Genomic DNA, 17,920 nt, shown 5'->3' with positions numbered 1-17,920 from the left:
GCGAGGACGCGGTCGACTTCAGCAGGGGGACGTGGAGTCCACCAACGGCGGCATGTCACCAGGACAAGTCATCGACGTCTCATCTCACACCAGCGATGCATAGGCCGGCGCAGCAGCGGATTTGTTAAAATTATGCGTACTTAGGCTTTGTTTTTAATGTTGGTCTTTTGTTAGAGCAATGTTTAGGTCAACTGTCTCTGTTTAATTACTAAATTTTCTCGACTCAGTAAGCGTGATCTGTCTGCTGTACGCTCTTTTGTGTGCCCAAATTAGCAAGCGATGTTAAATTATGCAATGACGTACCCAGGGAAATTTCCACCAAAATTTGAATTATCAAACTCATCCCATGCGCGTAAAGCAAAAGAATCGTTTGCGATGCACACAATCGTTCAAAGTGAATGGTCCGGCGGCACCGCGCGCAAAGTTTCCCTCCACATTTTCTCCGCCAAAATATCTACCCCGCCCCTCCCCCCTTCCCCACCCCTTTTCTCCCCGACCACAAGTCACATTTCCCCTGTTTCCTCCTTCGTTCCTTCCTTCCTTCCTAAGCTATAGCCGCTTCCTCGCTCTCGCCGTCTCGCATCCTACTGCCGGGGTCGCCATGGTCTTCTTTAATGACCTCTCTAGCGGTTCCTCCTCCTCCGACGACTCCTTCACCACCCGGGTATGCCTCTCTTTTCTCTCTCGGGCTATGACTTGGAATGAAGGATTTTAACCCGGCGGTCGATTTGAGTCATTTCTTCCTCTTGTAGCTCCCTAGGACCATCAGTTGCAACGAATGGAGCGGGGTGGCTGAAGATCTGTCTGCTCGTTGTCACCATCAATCTCCATGCGTGAAGCTAGTTGCATTTGAATCTGTGGACAGTGAGAGGAAGTTTCTGGCATGTGCAGAGAAGGTTAGACCCTCTTTCATTGTTACAAATCATTTGTTAGATGTGATTCAGACACTGTCACGGTCCCAACTCATTCATACCACTCCTTCAACCAAACGCATCCTAAGATAGTGTCACAGTTTGTACCTAGTATCTTAAATTGTTGCCATCTCATCAGCGGTGCCATTAGAAAATTATTTGGCACCGCTTCAGCAGTTTGTGCAGCCAACTTTGGTCCACACATCCGAGCAGCCAAGTAGTAAAATACTAAATCTTTATGGCATGAAGGAACTGGGCATCGGAGCAACTACGTGCTCCGGAGTCTGGGTCCCTGATTTTTTTCCGCTGCATCGGCTCGCTAGTGCAGGGCACCGGTGCGAGATGTAGCAACAGTTGTCTTTACCCCAGTTTTGGCATACATAGTGGACAGTGTTAGTGCTATTAGTTCTATGTTACTAAATTTGTGCATGTACACACCTGTGAGTATCAATTTGCTGTCATCCAAACACAGTCGCTATGTTGTTGCAGTTATATTTACCTTTCTCATAAAATGTTCAATTTGTTATTTATTGTACATGAGTAAGAACTTGTAGCGTTGTTGTAGTTAATTATAGCTTCTGATGTTCCAGAATTTGGTTGTTATCTCAGTAGCAATTAATTCATTTGCACATTGATTTTTTTAGAATATATGTCATAATTAACATGTTTCTTCAGTTTTTCAAAATAAGCATTGGTGATTTTCTATGTTGCTATAAACCCATTTCCCCTACAATTGTTACTGATCTAGTTTTAAATATTATAAGATGAACGGAAGTGTTCTTACTTGGAGTGGGTTGATCAAGAGTGGCCACAGTCTTTGAAGATGTGCCTAGCGAAGCTCTGGAGCATGTATGAGGAAGAGAACAGACGTAGGATTAGAGAAAGTGTTGTCAACGCTGAAGAATATTTGAAGATGCGGGATAAAAAGAGGAAGGTGGAGAATGAGCTCAGATTTTTTAAATCAGACTTTGCTAAGATGGTGTTGGCGAAGGAGGAGGCACTTTCCCAGTTGGACAGTGCAAAGCAGGTTCTTACTGAACTAAAAGCAGAGGTGGATAAGACGTGCCTGGACGATCTCGATTAGGGAAATGTATATATTGTTCTAATATAGTTCTTATGAAGTTGAACTAGCTATATGTTGTACTGTGCTGTTTTCAGGTAGCTATCGTATTGTGATGTTTAAATATATTTATGTGCCTGATATGAAATTGGCAAACAGCTGTTCGATATGAAATGTGAATTTGCGTAATACTAGAATTATTAATTGTAAACTAATAAACCTGCTAAATGTGTCATGGAACTTTGCAAACAGTTCTAGCAGCAAAAGCGCTTGTGATGGATAGCCCAATGCCACACAGTTTTCTTCATCAAATCGTGTGTGATGTAGTTGATAAAAGCAAACAGTTAACCAAGGCAGAGCGTGTGTGATAGTTACACCTTTCACACACGAGCCTACACATAAAACTGTGTGGGATGTACATACGAACGGAAACGTTTTCCCTGGATTGACTGTGTGGGATATACATAAGAACGGACACATATTTCTTGGATTGACTCTGTGTGATATACATACGAACGGAAACGTTTTCCCTGGATTGACTGTGTGAGATGTACATAAGAACGGAAACGTATTCCTTGGATTGACTATGTGTGATATACATACCTACGGAAATGTTTTTCTGGGATTCACCATGTGGGATGTACATACCTGCGGAAATGTTTTTCTGGGATTCACCGTGTGGGATGTACATACCTACGGAAATGATTGGGTTTCAATGCCTCGCCCGATCGCACACGAGCTCATTTGGTGTCCCAGGAGGGCCTATCCCCGACGATTTTTGGGTCGTGTGGGAAGGACCCCCTATCGCCCACACTCACTTGGCGACAGTTCCAAATGCCGTCGCGAAAAGGGGTTAAAAACCGTTTGTATAGCACCGACGCATACTAGTGAAAGCGCCTGGTGCATATGGATTTAGTGGCATGTTTCTCAAAGCCTGTTGGCACATAATCAAGTCGGACTTTTATGCACTTTGCAACCAATTTTATGAAGGCAAGCTTGACCTTACTAGCATCAATGATGGTCTAATTACCCTAATCCCAAAGGTTGGATCACCTGAGATAGTAAATGATTACCGGCTGATCACCTTGCTCAACTGTTGTCTGAAACTAATCACAAAGATCCTTGCAAATCGGCTGCCAAAAGTGATCCTGCAAATTATTGACAGAAACCAATATGGCTTTATTAAACGAAGAACAATCCAGGACTGTTGGGCGTGGGCCTTCCAATATATACATCAATGCCAGGCATCAAAGAAAGAAATTGCTTACTGAAACTTGATTTCAGCAAAGCCTTTGATACTATTGAGCATGCTCCTTTGCGGGAAATCATGAAAAAATTGGGCTTCAATGATAAATGGCTTTCTTGGATTAAATGCATCTTCTCCTCTGGGAAATCACCGGTCCTTCTAAATGGAGTCCTAGGCAGACAATTTCACTGTCGATGAGGTGTTGGTCAAGGAGACCCCCTATCGCCCCCCATATTTGTGCTTTCAGCTGACCTCCTCCAAGCAGCAATTAATGATGCCTTCATACAAGGCCTGATTGAACTGTCGTTCCCCTGCCCTAGACAAGTTGACTACCCCGTGATCCAATGCACAGATGACACGATTCTAGTCCTACCAGCATGTGTTAGGTAGACAATGATTATCAAAAACATCCTCTCAGATTATTCTTCCTCGATTGGGCTCCAAATAAGTTTTCACAAGTCCACCCTGAATCAACATGAATAGCGATGACAGCTCCAGGATAGCAAATATCTGTGGTTGCACAGTAGGAACCATGCCTTTTACCTATCTTCGGTTACCCCTGGGAACTTCCAGACCCACAATGCAGGATTTCATGCCACTAGTATGCAAAGCTGAGCGGCGCCTAACCTCCACTCTTTCCACAATGTCGTATGGTGGGAAACTTACATGGGTAAATTCTGCAGTCACCTCTCTACTCATGTACGCATTGTGCACACTGAAATTCCCACCAAAACTCATTGAGACGCTAGACAAAATAAGGAGAAGATGCCCCTTAATAAAAAAGACAGATCAAGGGGACAAATCCAACTCACTAGCCGCTTGGGATATGGTGTGCAAACCCAAAAAGCACGATGGACTGGGTGTCATAAATCTGAAGATACAAAACAAGGCATTGCTGATGAAATTCCTCCACAAGTTCTATAACAAGCATGACACACCTTGGGTCCAAACGACTTGGGATAGTTACTATCAAGACAAGACCCCCATGCTTCTGAACCTGATGGATCTTTCTGGTGGTGAGATATACTCGAGCTAACACCATTTTTCAGAGGGATTTCACAAGTTACTGTGATTTTCGGCACAGCAACTCTCTTTTGGAAAGATTTATGGCGTGATGACGTGTTAGAAGCTACCCACTCTCGTTCCTATTACTTTGCGCTTCATGAAGACATCTCAATATAAAACTTCTTGGAGGCTACATCACTGGCAGAAACTTTTCATCTCCTACTATACCCCCAAGCCCATGAAGAAGTACAAGACCTCCAGACGATAATGATGCATGCGCAACCCTTGACCTCAAACTTCGATGTTTGGCACTACCTATGGGGGAAAACTGAGTTTAGATCAACTGATTATTTCCAATTTTGCTTCAAAGATATTTAGGCCCACCAAGCTTTCCAATGGATTTGGAAATCCAAATGTGTGATGAAGATAAAAGTCTTTGGTTGGCTACTACTACATGATAGACTCAACACTCGCAACATGCTGGTTCCCAGGCATTACAACATCGGCAACGATCATGATTGTTTACTCTGTGGTCTCCCCATTGCAGAAACATTGGACCACATGATCTTTACTTGCTCCTTTAGTTAACAATGTTGGAACAGACTACATATGGATTGGCCACCCTTCACATGTAGATTGCAATTGCTACAAAATGGTAAGCAAACTTGGGGCAACCCCCTCTTCTTTGAGACATTCTTCGTAGCAGCATGGAGCCTATGGAAAGAGAGGAATAATAAACACTCTAGGGCCATCCAATCCATCATTGACTCATGGCTCGGGAGGTTTAAGGAAGATTTCAGTCTTGTCCAACATAGGGTCAAAGAGGAGCATAAAACTCTGATCAATACCTTTGTTACATCCCTCTTAGAACTAGCACACCTACTTTTGCAACTCCTGCTTCCCACCCTATTTCCCAAAGTGGCAGTAGGAGTATTGTAAATATGTGAACTTGTACTATGTTCTTTGAGTTAATGGAAGCACAGTAGGAGCCTCTCCTACTGTTTAAAGTGTCAAAAAAATATAATCCTGAAAGATTCACGAGATACCTCATTACCACTTTATGATATGTTGAACTTAATGAAATGAGGCTACTTGTTATTAGAATTATCATTGCCTATGTGATCAAACGTCTATTCTATTTTAGCATTTACACTTCAAAAATTATTTTTTTGTTCATCGACACTCGAGGACGAGTGGGGATTAAGCATGGGGATGTTGATACGTTTCCAACGTATCTATAATTTCTGAAATATTCATGCTATATTTACATCATTTATCTATATTTTTTGGCACAATATTTATTTGGACTAACCTATTAACCCATTACCAAAGTCCAGTTCATGTTTTCTATTGTTTTGGGGGTTTTAGTTGAAAATTTCATGAAGCCGGAATGACCTGAATTTTTTTGTGAATTTTTATTGGAATTATCAGAATTTTGGGCGAAGTGATCAATGTGAAACGATGCCCGAGGGCCCTACATGGACAACGGAACGACCACCCCCATGGTCGCGCCCTGGGCCCATGTGGCCAGCCCTTAAGTCGGTTGGAGCTCTTCTTTCACCGCAAGAATGCAAATTTTCAGAGAAAAATTGCCTAAAAAATTCAAATAAATGTTATGGATCTCCGGCTATAAAAGAAACGGTGTTTGGTCAGAAAACGCGCTGGCTTGGGGCGGCAACGTGCTCCGTCGGGCTTGGCGAGGGACATGGAGCAGCGAGCTGCCTCACTCATATCCGGACGGCTCGGTTGGCCACCCAGCTGGCTTTTCTGATCGTCAGATGTCATCGAAAGGGTGGAGAAAATGGTGGAAAGAGAAGATGGGGAGTGGCGGAGTGGTGCGATTCTTGCCCGGCGTCTGGCCTCCTTTAAATAGCCGGCGGACGGGAGGAGCTTGCCCGACGTTGTGTTTAATGTCAGCCCGCTCGTGAACGGATGCATGGCTAGAGTAGGTTTCTCGGCTTCCATGCAGGTTTAATAAAGGAGTTTGAATGCGGTGAGGAGGCGTGTTCAACTGGGTGTGCAGCGAGCGGCGCCCTCGACGTCCCGCTGGTTCATTGGCGGAGGCAATGAGAGGTCGCGTTCGTCCTGAGCCATCTTCAATGTGCTGGGCGCGCTCCACGGCGTCATGAATGCGAGTAGCTGGCGCCGGGCGAGAACGCGCGCGGGCGAGGGAGGGGGGGTCTGGGTGGCCAGTGTTGAGTATTATGTTTAGTAAGGAAATATGAGATAGACTAGGATATGTTCCGGCTTGTCTTGTACTCCAAGTTGACCATGTACTCCTATATATATGCCCACGAGGCTCAAGCAATAAAACGAACTATTCCACCAATCCCTCTCTCTCCTTCCAACATGGTATCAGTTTTCGGGTTCTAAACCCTATCCGCCGCCGCTTCCGCACTCGCGCGCCGCCCCTGGGACGGGCGGTCTCCATGACCGCCGCCGGGGCCACGCCGCCCGTACCTAGAGTTCGTCCGCCGGTCGTGTTGACTGGCACCCTAGAGAGTCTTTTTCCTGAGCCCTTGCTCCGGGTTTTTTCGCTCTCTCGCCGGGCGTTTTGATCGGCGTTTTTCTTTTTGGTTTTCCGATCTATGCTTGATCGGTTTGCATCGCCCGCCGCCGTCGTCGACCCCCATGCGCCTCTACTCCGACACCGTCGCGACCGGCCGACTCCTTCATCGACCCGGCAGCCTCGCGCGACAGGCGGCCCCTCACGGCCGTCGTTGCGCGCCAGCCCGCCCATCGATCTACGCCGACCGTCTCCGCCCTCTCTGACTGGGACACCTGCATCGCCTCCACCTGGCGGCCTCGCGCCATGCGGCGGCCAATCATAGCCGCCGCTCGCGCGCCGGCCCACCAATCGATCCCGACCACCCGCCTCCGCCATGTCTATACGGCGGCCCTGCGGGTTGCCTCGCCGGCCTCGTCCTTGCTGCGTCGGGCCGGCTGCGTCAGGCCCGTCGGATGCCTCAAGCTTGGGCGCCGCTGCTCCGTTGGTCGCTCGTGCCTCGCTGCCCAGGCGCCAGCGCTGCTTTGGTGGCTCGGGTGCCGTTGCTGACGCGCTCGTCTGCACGTCGTCCCACGTCGTCCATCATCGGCGGCTTCATCTCGGACTCCGCCGCCACTCCGCTTTCACCGGGCAGCGTCCCCGACCTCGCGCGCGATCGTATTGATCACCCGCCCGCCGCCGTGAACCGCATCATCTACGCCGTGCGACCAACCTGGCCCGTTGGTTGCGCGCGCCTTCGCAGGCCCCGTGAAGACCGTCCCGAGTTCAGCGCGCCCCTCCACCGATCGAACAACGGGCTGTTGTTGTGTCGCCCCGTCGGGCCGCAGCGCCGCCGCCCGTGGTTCTTTTCTCGGCTGCACCGATCTGCGTCACCGCTGCGTCACTCCTTCGGGCCGTAGTGTCGCGGCCCGCGGTCCCCCGCCACCCCGAGGTCGTCCGCTCCAGGCCGTCGCGTGGCTGCCGACCCTCGCGCCGCCGCTGCGACGCCCCATCCGGCCGTAGCGAGCGTGGCACGCGGTCCACGCCGCCGTCCTAAGGACGTCCCAGCGGCTGCACCGACTCGCGAACCGTCGTTGCGTCTCCCCGTCGAGCCACAGCGTCATGGCCCGCGGTCCCCGTCGCCGCCCCGAGGTCTTCCCACCGTCGCCCCGACCCGCCTGCCGCCGCTACGTCGCCTCTTCGGGCCCTAGCGTCGCGGCCCACGGTCTACTACGCCGTCCCCGCGTCGACTTTCCGTGGTATGCTCCGCACGCATCTCCCTTGGCGCGGGAACGCCACCGCTCGCACCGGTCTTCGTCACGCTATCAGGGTTCTTCGCCTTCTTTGAGCACCGCTGCCGCACTCCGACCCTAGCCGCCGCCGCCGTCAGGCCGCCGCCACCGTTCTTCTTTGGCTGCCGCCGCCACTACCTCCTTAGCCGTCGCCACCGCCCGTCCACCCCATTCATCTTCGTCCAGCACCAACTCGTCGCCAGCGTCGCCGTTATCTACCCCGACCACTTCATCTACTTCGACAACCGCGGGCGATATCGGCACCACGCCGATTGGCGCCGCAACCGTCGTCGAGTCTTCTTCTCTGCTGGCCCTCCGATTCCTCGACATGGGGAATAGCTCGTGCAGGTCCCAGTCTCCGCATGCTCGGTGCTGGCAACACCGATGCGTGCCTTCATCCACGACGTGTCCCCGGGCCTGGCAAGCCCGGTCGGCGCTTCGTCAACTTCGACTTCGTCCGTCTATGCATGCCCGGTGCTGGCAACACCGATGCGTGCCTTCGTCCATGATGTGTTCCCGGGCTTGGCAAACCCGGCGCGACGCATCGTCAACACCATCCTCCTTCAGGCGCACCACTACCTCGACACCACTGCGACCATGACTAACTCGGTGCCTCCTTGCGCCCGTGGCTCCACGGCGACTTCCTCGACACCGGCTACCCTGACTCGACATCGACCACGACGTTCTACGTACGGCTACCTCGACCACGGTTACACCACCCACGCTCTCGGCTACATCGGCAAACGGCACAAAGGGCTACCGCCTTGCTTGAGCAACCTCGTCGGTTTTCACTCCAGCCATGACTCCGCGATGCATCGACCTTTCCGACTGTGGGGGGGGGGGTGTCCGTCGGCTTCCCTTCGGATTCTTCTCCAGTCTCACCATCTGCGTCGCTACCGTTGTGACTGCGGGGGGATGTTGAGTATTATGTTTAGTAAGGAAATATGAGATAGACTGGGATATGTTCCGGCTTGTCTTGTACTGCAAGTAGACCATGTACTCCTATATATATGCCCACGAGGCTCAAGCAATACAACGAACTATTCCACCAATCCCTCTCTCTCCTTCTAACAGTCAGGACGGTCAGAAGCGGGCGTGGCATCGGTCCGGACTCCTGCGAAGGCCCCACGTTTGTCTTCGGTTTGCGAGAGAAAATACGTCCGGACCGTTTTGCAGACCGATACATGACCGCGTTAGATGGCTTCCACGGTCCGAGCATCACGATCCGGATGGATGCGGACGGTATACTGAGTGTTGGAGATGCCCTAATATCCATGGCCAAATATTGTGAACCGGTGGTGGTGCGTTGAATAACTGTTCAAAACAAAGTCGTGCTTGAATATGTGTGCAGACCCGAACGTGTCAGCATATTTACAATGACATCGGTTCTAATTTAGGGGCTTGACTTCTCTGCATCGGCAGTTTCTAGGCAGGCTGCTGTAGGGCATGCATGACATGTTCAGGTGACCATGGCCTGCTGCTCGGACGAGGAAGGCCTCAGCCTACCGCCCGCGCAATATTACTACTGTTGGCGACTTGGCTTAGCTCTGCATATCTCACGATAGGCCCTGCACACCGTCCCGACCCCTATGGGCTCAGAAAGTTCGGTCTTGGCATTGAAATTGTGAACCAAGTTAGAAAATGAATATGCCTTTGAAAGAAGAAAAATGGTGACCGAGCTTATGTTACTAGCCATAGCCTGATAAACCTTTTCTCCAGATCCACACGCGTGCCCAGATAATAAGACATGACAACATCACTTGCACACGCGTGCCCAGATGGTTTTGTTTGGCCAACTATCCCCAACAACAAATGCAAGGTCAGTGGCCAACCCCCAACAAAGTCTGCGGTATGAATAGTTCTGCCCGGGATCGCGACAGAATGCATACGCTGACTGGTAGCACTAGAACCCATCTTATTCGAGTGACAGATACTTGCCATCCACGATTCCCCAAATCCGATCAGATACGTACGCACGTGCCTAGATAGCACATAAGCACATCACTTGCACACACGCTGAACTAAACCGAAACCTGAGCTTTCGTTGTAGTAGTTTGGTTTGGCCAACCATCCCCAGCAGCAAATACAAGGTCACTGCCAAGCCCCCAACAAAGTCTACGGCGCACACGGTTCTGCCGGGATCGCACCAGAATACATACTCCCTACGCGTATCCTAGATCTTCAACTTAAATAAATACAGCGATGCAAAAAAAACTTAAATAAATACAGTAATGAAATAAAAATTACTCCATATATTGAATAATATTGATGAGCTTTAGGGCCGTGTATCAATTATTCCCTAGAAAATCTCAAAGGCTCAACTGTAGTGCCACAGGATGAATATGGAAACCTACGGTCCGTCGAAGATCGCCCCATTACGGTGACCAAACTGTTAGAATGATGAGCGAGCATAGGCCCTCGCGCTGGCTAGCGGGGGAAGAAGCCATGGTGCCCTCCCACCATGAGAAGAAGTCGACAGCGTCATTGTTGGGTGTCGTTGTAGTGAGGCGGCACCAGGATTGGATCTCGTGCAAAGTCATGCGCGAGAAGACACATCCAATTAGGGTGTCACGGATGGTTTCGGCCTCCTCGGAATAGAGGGCGCACGGCGGGTCATGACGGAGGCCATGTCACGCCCGGCGCTCGATCGTCGAGCACCTGTCGAGGGAGGCGAGCCAGATGAAGAACTTGGCATTCTGGGGTGCCCAACTCTTCCAGATGATCAGGGTGCCATAGTCGAGATGGTGACGAGGGCTTGGTAACAAGACGCGGCCGAGTATATTCCATTCGTAATCCACCGCCAGAGGATCTTGTTCAGGGTATTGGAGAGGACAATCCGTTGAAGCATCCGCCAAACATTGACATATTGGACCGTGGTCACCACCCCCAGGGCACCGTGGATGTCGGAGACTCAGGCACGATCATGAATGGCCTCGTCGAGGAGCCTACTGCGCCGGCGTCGCCGGGGAACCAGCGCCATGAGAGAGGGCGCGAGCTCCATGAGTCTGTCCAGAAACGGCATTGCTTGCCATCGCCCAAGATCCAGGTCATCGAGGCACGAAGATTTGTTGCACCTCCGGTTCGCAGGGAAGACGCAAGTGCCGCCAGGGCCGAGAAGGATCGGTTGCTTGAAGCCAGAGCCACCTGGTTCGGAGCCCTCCAAACTACAGGGGCGACAAACTTTGGCCCAATTGACAAGGCAATGGCCAGCCTTAACATCCTTGCCCCCTGCCATAGGAAATCACGGATAATGTGCGTGACCAGCTTGAGGATAGTGGGGTTCAGGGCCATCATGATCAAGATGTGAACCGGCATAGCGGAGATTACGTGCCGGACCAGGGCCAGGCGCTCCCCACGAGAGAGTAGAGATGCCTTCTAGGTGGCAAACTTGCTCACCAGCCAATCGACTAGGGGTATTAGAGAGGCGGGGGACACCTTGCGAACTGAGAGCGGCAAGTCGAGGTATTTGATTGGGAAGGCAGAGACAGGGCAACTGAGGAGCGTGCCCACCTCGGCGGCAACCTCGTGCGCGCACTAGATCGGGGTTGCCGAGCATTTGAGGAAATTAGTGTGGAGACCAAGCATGGCCGAAAGTTTCTAAGAGCTCATGGATAGTGTGCAACTCGGCAGGATCAGGGTGGCAGAAGATGACCACATCGTTCGTGAAGAGCGAGATGCTAGAGGCGGTGTGGCGCGTGGCTAGGCGGCGAAGAATCCCATAGTTGACGGGCACAGCAAGAGTGAGTTGAGGGTGTTGATGACAATGGCGAACAACAATGGCGACAAATGGTACATAGTCATAAACTAAAAGACAAAAGCAAACACACACAAAAAACGTTCTAAGGTCAAATGAATTAGGGGCTTGATGTTGCCATAAAAAAAGAGAAAGTATTCAAGGAAAGAAAACACAATTTTGTACATAGATTATGTAGAAATTGCAATGATCCATAATACAAAAAACAGCTATATATGTAGATGTAAAAAAATTGTGTTAGTTAGCACATGTGGTGGTGCACTTGATTACAACTCCAGACTGCACAACATGTGTACGACACCCACAACCCCTTTTTCGTTCGAATACACATAACCGTTACTAGAAAACAAAAATTACAAATAAAAACAAAAGTTATTCTATGATAGAATGATTTAGGGGCATTGATGTTACCCTAAAAAGAAAGAAAATGCATGGTTAATCTGATTTGGCAAGCATTACTCCAACAATGAAGTTCCACATGCATGCTGAAATAAAGGATCATTCTAGGGAGAGAGATTGCTTAAGTCTAACTGATTTATACAGAGGTTTGACATCATGCAAAGTCACACTACCCTACTATGGAAAAATGTTTGGAATGACTCCACCATGATGAGGAAATATCTCGAGTTACACTCATTTGCTTTTGATGCTGATATTTCTATTGCAAAAGCCAAGCAAGTTGATAATTACTATAGCTTATTCCAGCTACCACTATGTGTAATTGCTCATCAACAATTCCATCACTCAGCACCACAACTTGGCAACATCAGACACAATCATAATCAGGACACTACAATTCTCTGATTGGCTCTACATCTGCACCTCAACCATTGAAATGGATCTGGAAGTCATGTGTTGGCCTAAGCACAAATTTTTTCTGTTGGCTTATGCTTAATGACAGAGTCAACACATGTGAGATGCTCACTAGGAAGAATTTCCAACTTGACAACACCCAATGTGCTCCTATGTCATGACTATAATATGGAAGACTTTATGCATATGTTCTTCAGTTGCTCCTTCAGCCAAGGTTTCTGGTGGAGCATTGGTATGGAATGGAACTCTGATGAAAATATCAATGGAATGCTCATTGATGCTAGGGAAAATATCAAATGGAATTCTTTAGGGAAATACTCATCATTGGATGCTGGAGTATTTGGAACCAAAGAAACGGCATGATATTAGAAAATAAACAATATTCCATTGATGCTTGCAAGAATGATTTCAGAACATCTCCACCTAACCATGATCAGGGCTAAGCCTAGTATCAAGGAGGAAATGCTATCCTGGATCGATACTGTGTAATAATTTTATATTATAGCCAGCCCGCAACCAACAATACCAACACCAATGATTCGCCTACCGAATCAGTAGGAGCTGGAGCTAGTAATGCATGTGTGGAGCTTAATCCAGATGACATTAATCCCGATCTCGGCCTCCGAAAACCAATTGAGGAGTTGCATGTGGATGTTAGAGATGCTGCTAGAAGGGAGTATTTGGCCATGGGACCATGCCGACCAACAGGTCATGTCTATGAACAAGAAAGAATTGGGAAACAAATGAGAGCCTTTCGTGAAGAGTGGTACAAGTCACATGATTGGTTGGAATATAGTGTTGCTAAAAAAGCTGCCTTTTGTGTTCATTGTTTTCTCTTTAAGCAACCAAGAGCTGAAAACTATGGAATAGAAGCATATACAAAGAAAGGTTTTAGTAATTGGAAAAATGCTACTGCATCTTTTGAGACTCATGTTGGCAATGTTAATAGTGCTCATAATAGAGCTAGAAGACATTGTAAAGCTTTTCAAAACCCAAGGCAAAATGTTGAACAAGTATGGGTTGGTTCAGATAAGAAGAAGGAGGAAGAGTATTTGGGTTGTCTCACTATTATGTTAGGTGTTGTGAGGTTCCTTTTATTGCAAGCTCTAGCTTTTCGTGGACATGATGAGTCAGCTAACTCAAATAATAAGGGGAATTTCTTAGAGATGGTGCAATGGTATAAAAAGAAGGATGAAAATGCTGTGAAGTTGTTAGATTGCGCTCCTAGAAATAATCTGTTGACTTCTGGAGAAATACAAAAGCATTTGTGTAAAGCTTGTGGAGAAGACTACGAAAGCCATTGTGAAGGATACTGGGGATACAAATTTTGCTGTCCTTGTTGATGAGGCTCGAGATGCATCTATCAAGGAGCAAATGGCTGTGGCCTTGAGGTTTGTATGTCATGAATTGAAATTTTTATTGCTTCTTTGTTATGAAGTATGTTTGTATTAAGTTTGTTTCTTATCTCATCTAGGTATTTGAACAGTCAGGGAGAAGTGATTAAGAGGTTTCTTGCGATTAAACATGTTGCCGACACAACATCATCTTCATTGAAGGCAGCCTTGGATGCTCTGTTTCTTAAACATGGCCTATCTATCCATAGAGTGTGGGGCCAAGGATATGATGGGGCATCGAACATGAGAGGTGAATTCCATGGGCTGCAAAGAAGGTTACTAGATGAGAATCCTTATGCTTTTTATTCATTGCTTTGCCCATCAGTTGCAGTTAGTGGTAGTTGTTGTTGCCAAGTGTTGTCCTTCTGTCTTGGATTTCTTTAGCTACACTTCTATGATTGTCAACAGTGTTAACGATTCTTGTAAGCGACATGATCAGTTAGCCCAAGCACACCATGATAATCTTGGGAAGAAATTGGAGACTGGAGAAATTTTTACAGGGAGAGGGAAGAACCAACAAACTAACCTTACAAGACCCGGTGATACTAGGTGGGGCTCACATCATAAAACCTTGTGTCGTCTTCATTAGATGTGATATGCAGTGCTAGAGGTATTGGAAAATATGTCTGATGATGCCACTAACACATCACAAAAAACCACAGCACGAGGTTTGATACGTCATATGGAGAGCTTTGAGTTTGTGTTTATACTGCATCTAATGATCAAATTGTTGGGAAAAACTAATGATCTATCACAGTGCTTGCAAAAAAAGAACCAGAACATTGTTTGTGCTATGGGCTTGATTCAGACCACATTGCAGAAACTTAATGATATGAGGCATCAGGGTTGGGATGAGTTATTGAAGAGGTAAAGGCCTTTTGTCTCCAACATAACATCATTATTCCAAACATGATGGAAACATTAGCTATTGACGGTCGTTCAAGAGGTCGCGGCGGCCAATTGGTAACTCACTTGCATTATTACAATCATGAAATATTTAATGTGGTGCTTGACCAGATTATTGTTGAGTTCAACAATCGCTTTGCTGAGAAATCTACTCAACTATTGAGATGCATTGATTGTCTTGACCCAAGAAATTCGTTTGCCAACTATGTGGTTGAACTTGCTCAGATGTATGGTGCTAATTTCTCGGAATATGAGTGCAGAGTTCTTAGGGACCAACTTGAGACATTTGTCATTGAAGCTAGAGATGATACTGAATTTTTAAGATGCATTGATCTTGGCCAGCTTGCTATGAAGATGGTTCAAACAGATAGGCACACACATTTTCGATTAGTATATCGTCTCATTGAATCGGCCTTGATCCTGCCTGTTGCTACAGCAACCGTAGAAAGAGCTTTCTTAGCTATGAGCATTGTCAAAACTGAGTTGGGGAATAAGATGAATGATGAATGGATGAATCATCATTTGGTGTGCTATATTGAGCGTGATGTATTTGCAAGCATTGATGATATTAAGATTATACAGTGCTATCAAAAAATGAGGAAATGCAAGGGGCTACTACCTCGTGCACTTCGTGACAATGGTATTTTTTTTGCAAAATATCATACGAACAATTGATTTTAGTATATGTCCAGTGTCTTAATTTTAAATACTTGATTTTATGTTTGCAGCTCCAGGTCCTTCTACTATTGCTGGTGAAGAAACAATGGCTTAGAATTAAGTAAGTCTTCATTAATTTGGTACCAAACAATGTTTGCAAAAATGCACTTTGTTAAATTATTTGTTTTATCGATTTTTTTCTTGTGGTAATAATGAATTTATATTCATCTTTAATGTGAATTGTGGCATACTTCTAGCACACGTTGGTGTGCATGCTATTTGACGTCATTTTGAGTCCGTTAGTTTTAGCCCTAGGCTTTGAGAAATCCTGGCTCCGCCTCTCTCTCTCTCTCTCTATATATATATATATATATATATATATATATATATATATATATATCAAAGTTATGCTAGGTGTGACGTCTACGAAGCGATGGATGAGGATTTGATGCATGCGCAGATCCATTGTTCTCATGCGCAAAAATTCTAGGATGCAAGAAGGTCTTGCTTTACTTTCAAGTTTCCATGATTGCATTCTTAGACATGGTCCAAAGATATTCTTATGGATATCATGTTTATCAAGCAAGAACGGAGCAAGATCATCAGTATTATGTCTCACATTTGGTATTCTAGAACTGCTGGACACATGATAAAGAGATGTATAATTCGGTGCATGCTATGAAGTGGGCACATGAAATGCTCTAGTTGATGGAAATTCCATTGCCATAGCCCATCGCACAGTCGGCCAGCTATGGAGAGACCACCGGCCCGGGATAGGTGAAAATCAACACATTTGCTGCTCTTGACCTTATAACTACAAAGGGATCGAGGGGGGGGGGCGTTGCCAGAGCCCACCTTGCCTTTATTGGTGCTTGGAGCAAGCCCTTCCCTAGAGTGACAGACCCGCTAACAGCTAAACTATGGGATATGCACGAGGGTGTAATATTTACACATCTGCGTGGTCTATCACATGTGATCATGTAGGTAGACTGCTTAGAGGCTGTCAACCTCTGGACTTCATGCCATAATTCTCGTTCAATTGCAGCGCCTATTCTACAATAACTAGGGAATCATACCCTGAGCTTTGCTTCATTCTCAATTCAACATGTTCCCACGTCTTCAAATGTTTCTGCACACCTTTGTGCAAAGCTGATACGTCTCCATCGTCTCTATAATTTTTTATTGTTCCATGCCAATATTATTCAACTTTCATATACTTTTGGCAACTTTTTATATTATTTTTGGGACTAACATATTGATCCAGTGCCCAGTGTCAGTTCCTGTTTGTTGCATGTTTTTGTTTCGCAGAATATCCATATCAAACGGAGTCCAAACGGGATAAAAACGGACGGAGATTATTTTTGGAATATTCGGAGAATATGGGAAGGAAAATCCACAAAGACGGTGCCCGAGGGAGGCACGAGGCAGGGGGCGCGCCCCTGACCCTCGTGGGGCCCCCGTAAGGCGGTTGATGCCCTTCTTCGGCCGCAAGAAAGCTAATTTTTAGGGAAAAATCACGGCGAAGATTTCAGTCCAATCGGAGTTAAGGATCTCCATATATATACGAAACGGTGAAAGGGCAGCCGGACAGAACGCAGAAACAGAGAGAGACAGATCCAATCTCGGAGGGGCTCTCGCCCCTCCCATGCCATCGAGACCAAGGACCAGAGGGGAAACCCTTCTCCCATCTAGGGAGGAGGTCAAGGAAGAAGAAGTGGGGGCCTCTCCCCCTCTCTTCCGGTTGCGCCGGAACGTCACCGGAGCCATCATCATCACCGCAATCTTCACCAACAACTTCACCGCCATCATCACCAACTCTTCCCCCCTCTATGCAGCGGTGTAACCTCTCTCTTACCCGCTGTAATCTCTACTTAAACATGGTGCTCAACGCTACATATTATTTCCCAATGATGTATGGCTATCCTATGATGTTTGAGTAGATCCGTTTTGTCCTATGGGTTATTTGATGATCAAGATTGGTTTGAGTTGCATGTTTTATTATTGGTGCTGTCCTATGGTGCTCTCCGTGTCGGGCAAGCGTGAGGGATCCCCGCTGTAGGGTTTACAATATGTTCATGATTTGCTTATGGTGGGTGGCGTGAGTGACAAAAGCACAGACCCGAGTAAGTAGGTTGTTTGCGTATGGGATAAAGGGGACTTGATACTTTAATGCTATGGTTGGGTTTTACCTTAATGATCTTTAGTAGTTGCGGATGCTTGCTAGAGTTCCAATCATAAGTGCATATGATCCAAGTAGAGAAAGTATGTTAGCTTATGCCTCTCCCTCAAATAAAATTGCAATAATGATTACCGGCCTAGTTATCGATTGCCTAGGGACAAATAACTTTCTCGTGACAAAAAGCTCTTTACTAAAACTAATTTAGTTTTTTCTTTATC

At 47.1% G+C, this 17,920-nt stretch overlaps 1 protein-coding gene across 1 annotated transcript; it reads left to right on the top strand.

Annotated features, from left to right (window-relative positions):
- Positions 1 to 11,762: 11,762 nt before the first annotated feature.
- Positions 11,763 to 15,638, top strand: LOC141040838 (uncharacterized). Its single transcript, XM_073506955.1, has 6 exons — positions 11,763 to 11,788; positions 13,072 to 13,743; positions 13,829 to 13,957; positions 14,041 to 14,290; positions 14,978 to 15,506; positions 15,595 to 15,638. Exons 1-6 carry the CDS (start codon positions 11,763 to 11,765, stop codon positions 15,636 to 15,638), a joined length of 1,650 nt encoding a protein of 549 aa, XP_073363056.1.
- Positions 15,639 to 17,920: the final 2,282 nt, after the last annotated feature.

The sequence above is a fragment of the Aegilops tauschii genome, chromosome 2, assembly GCF_002575655.3.
Source record: "Aegilops tauschii subsp. strangulata cultivar AL8/78 chromosome 2, Aet v6.0, whole genome shotgun sequence".
Taxonomy (NCBI): Eukaryota; Viridiplantae; Streptophyta; class Magnoliopsida; order Poales; family Poaceae; genus Aegilops; species Aegilops tauschii.
Note: the sequence above shows the minus strand (reverse complement) of the source record. Positions and strands in the feature narration are given on the sequence as shown.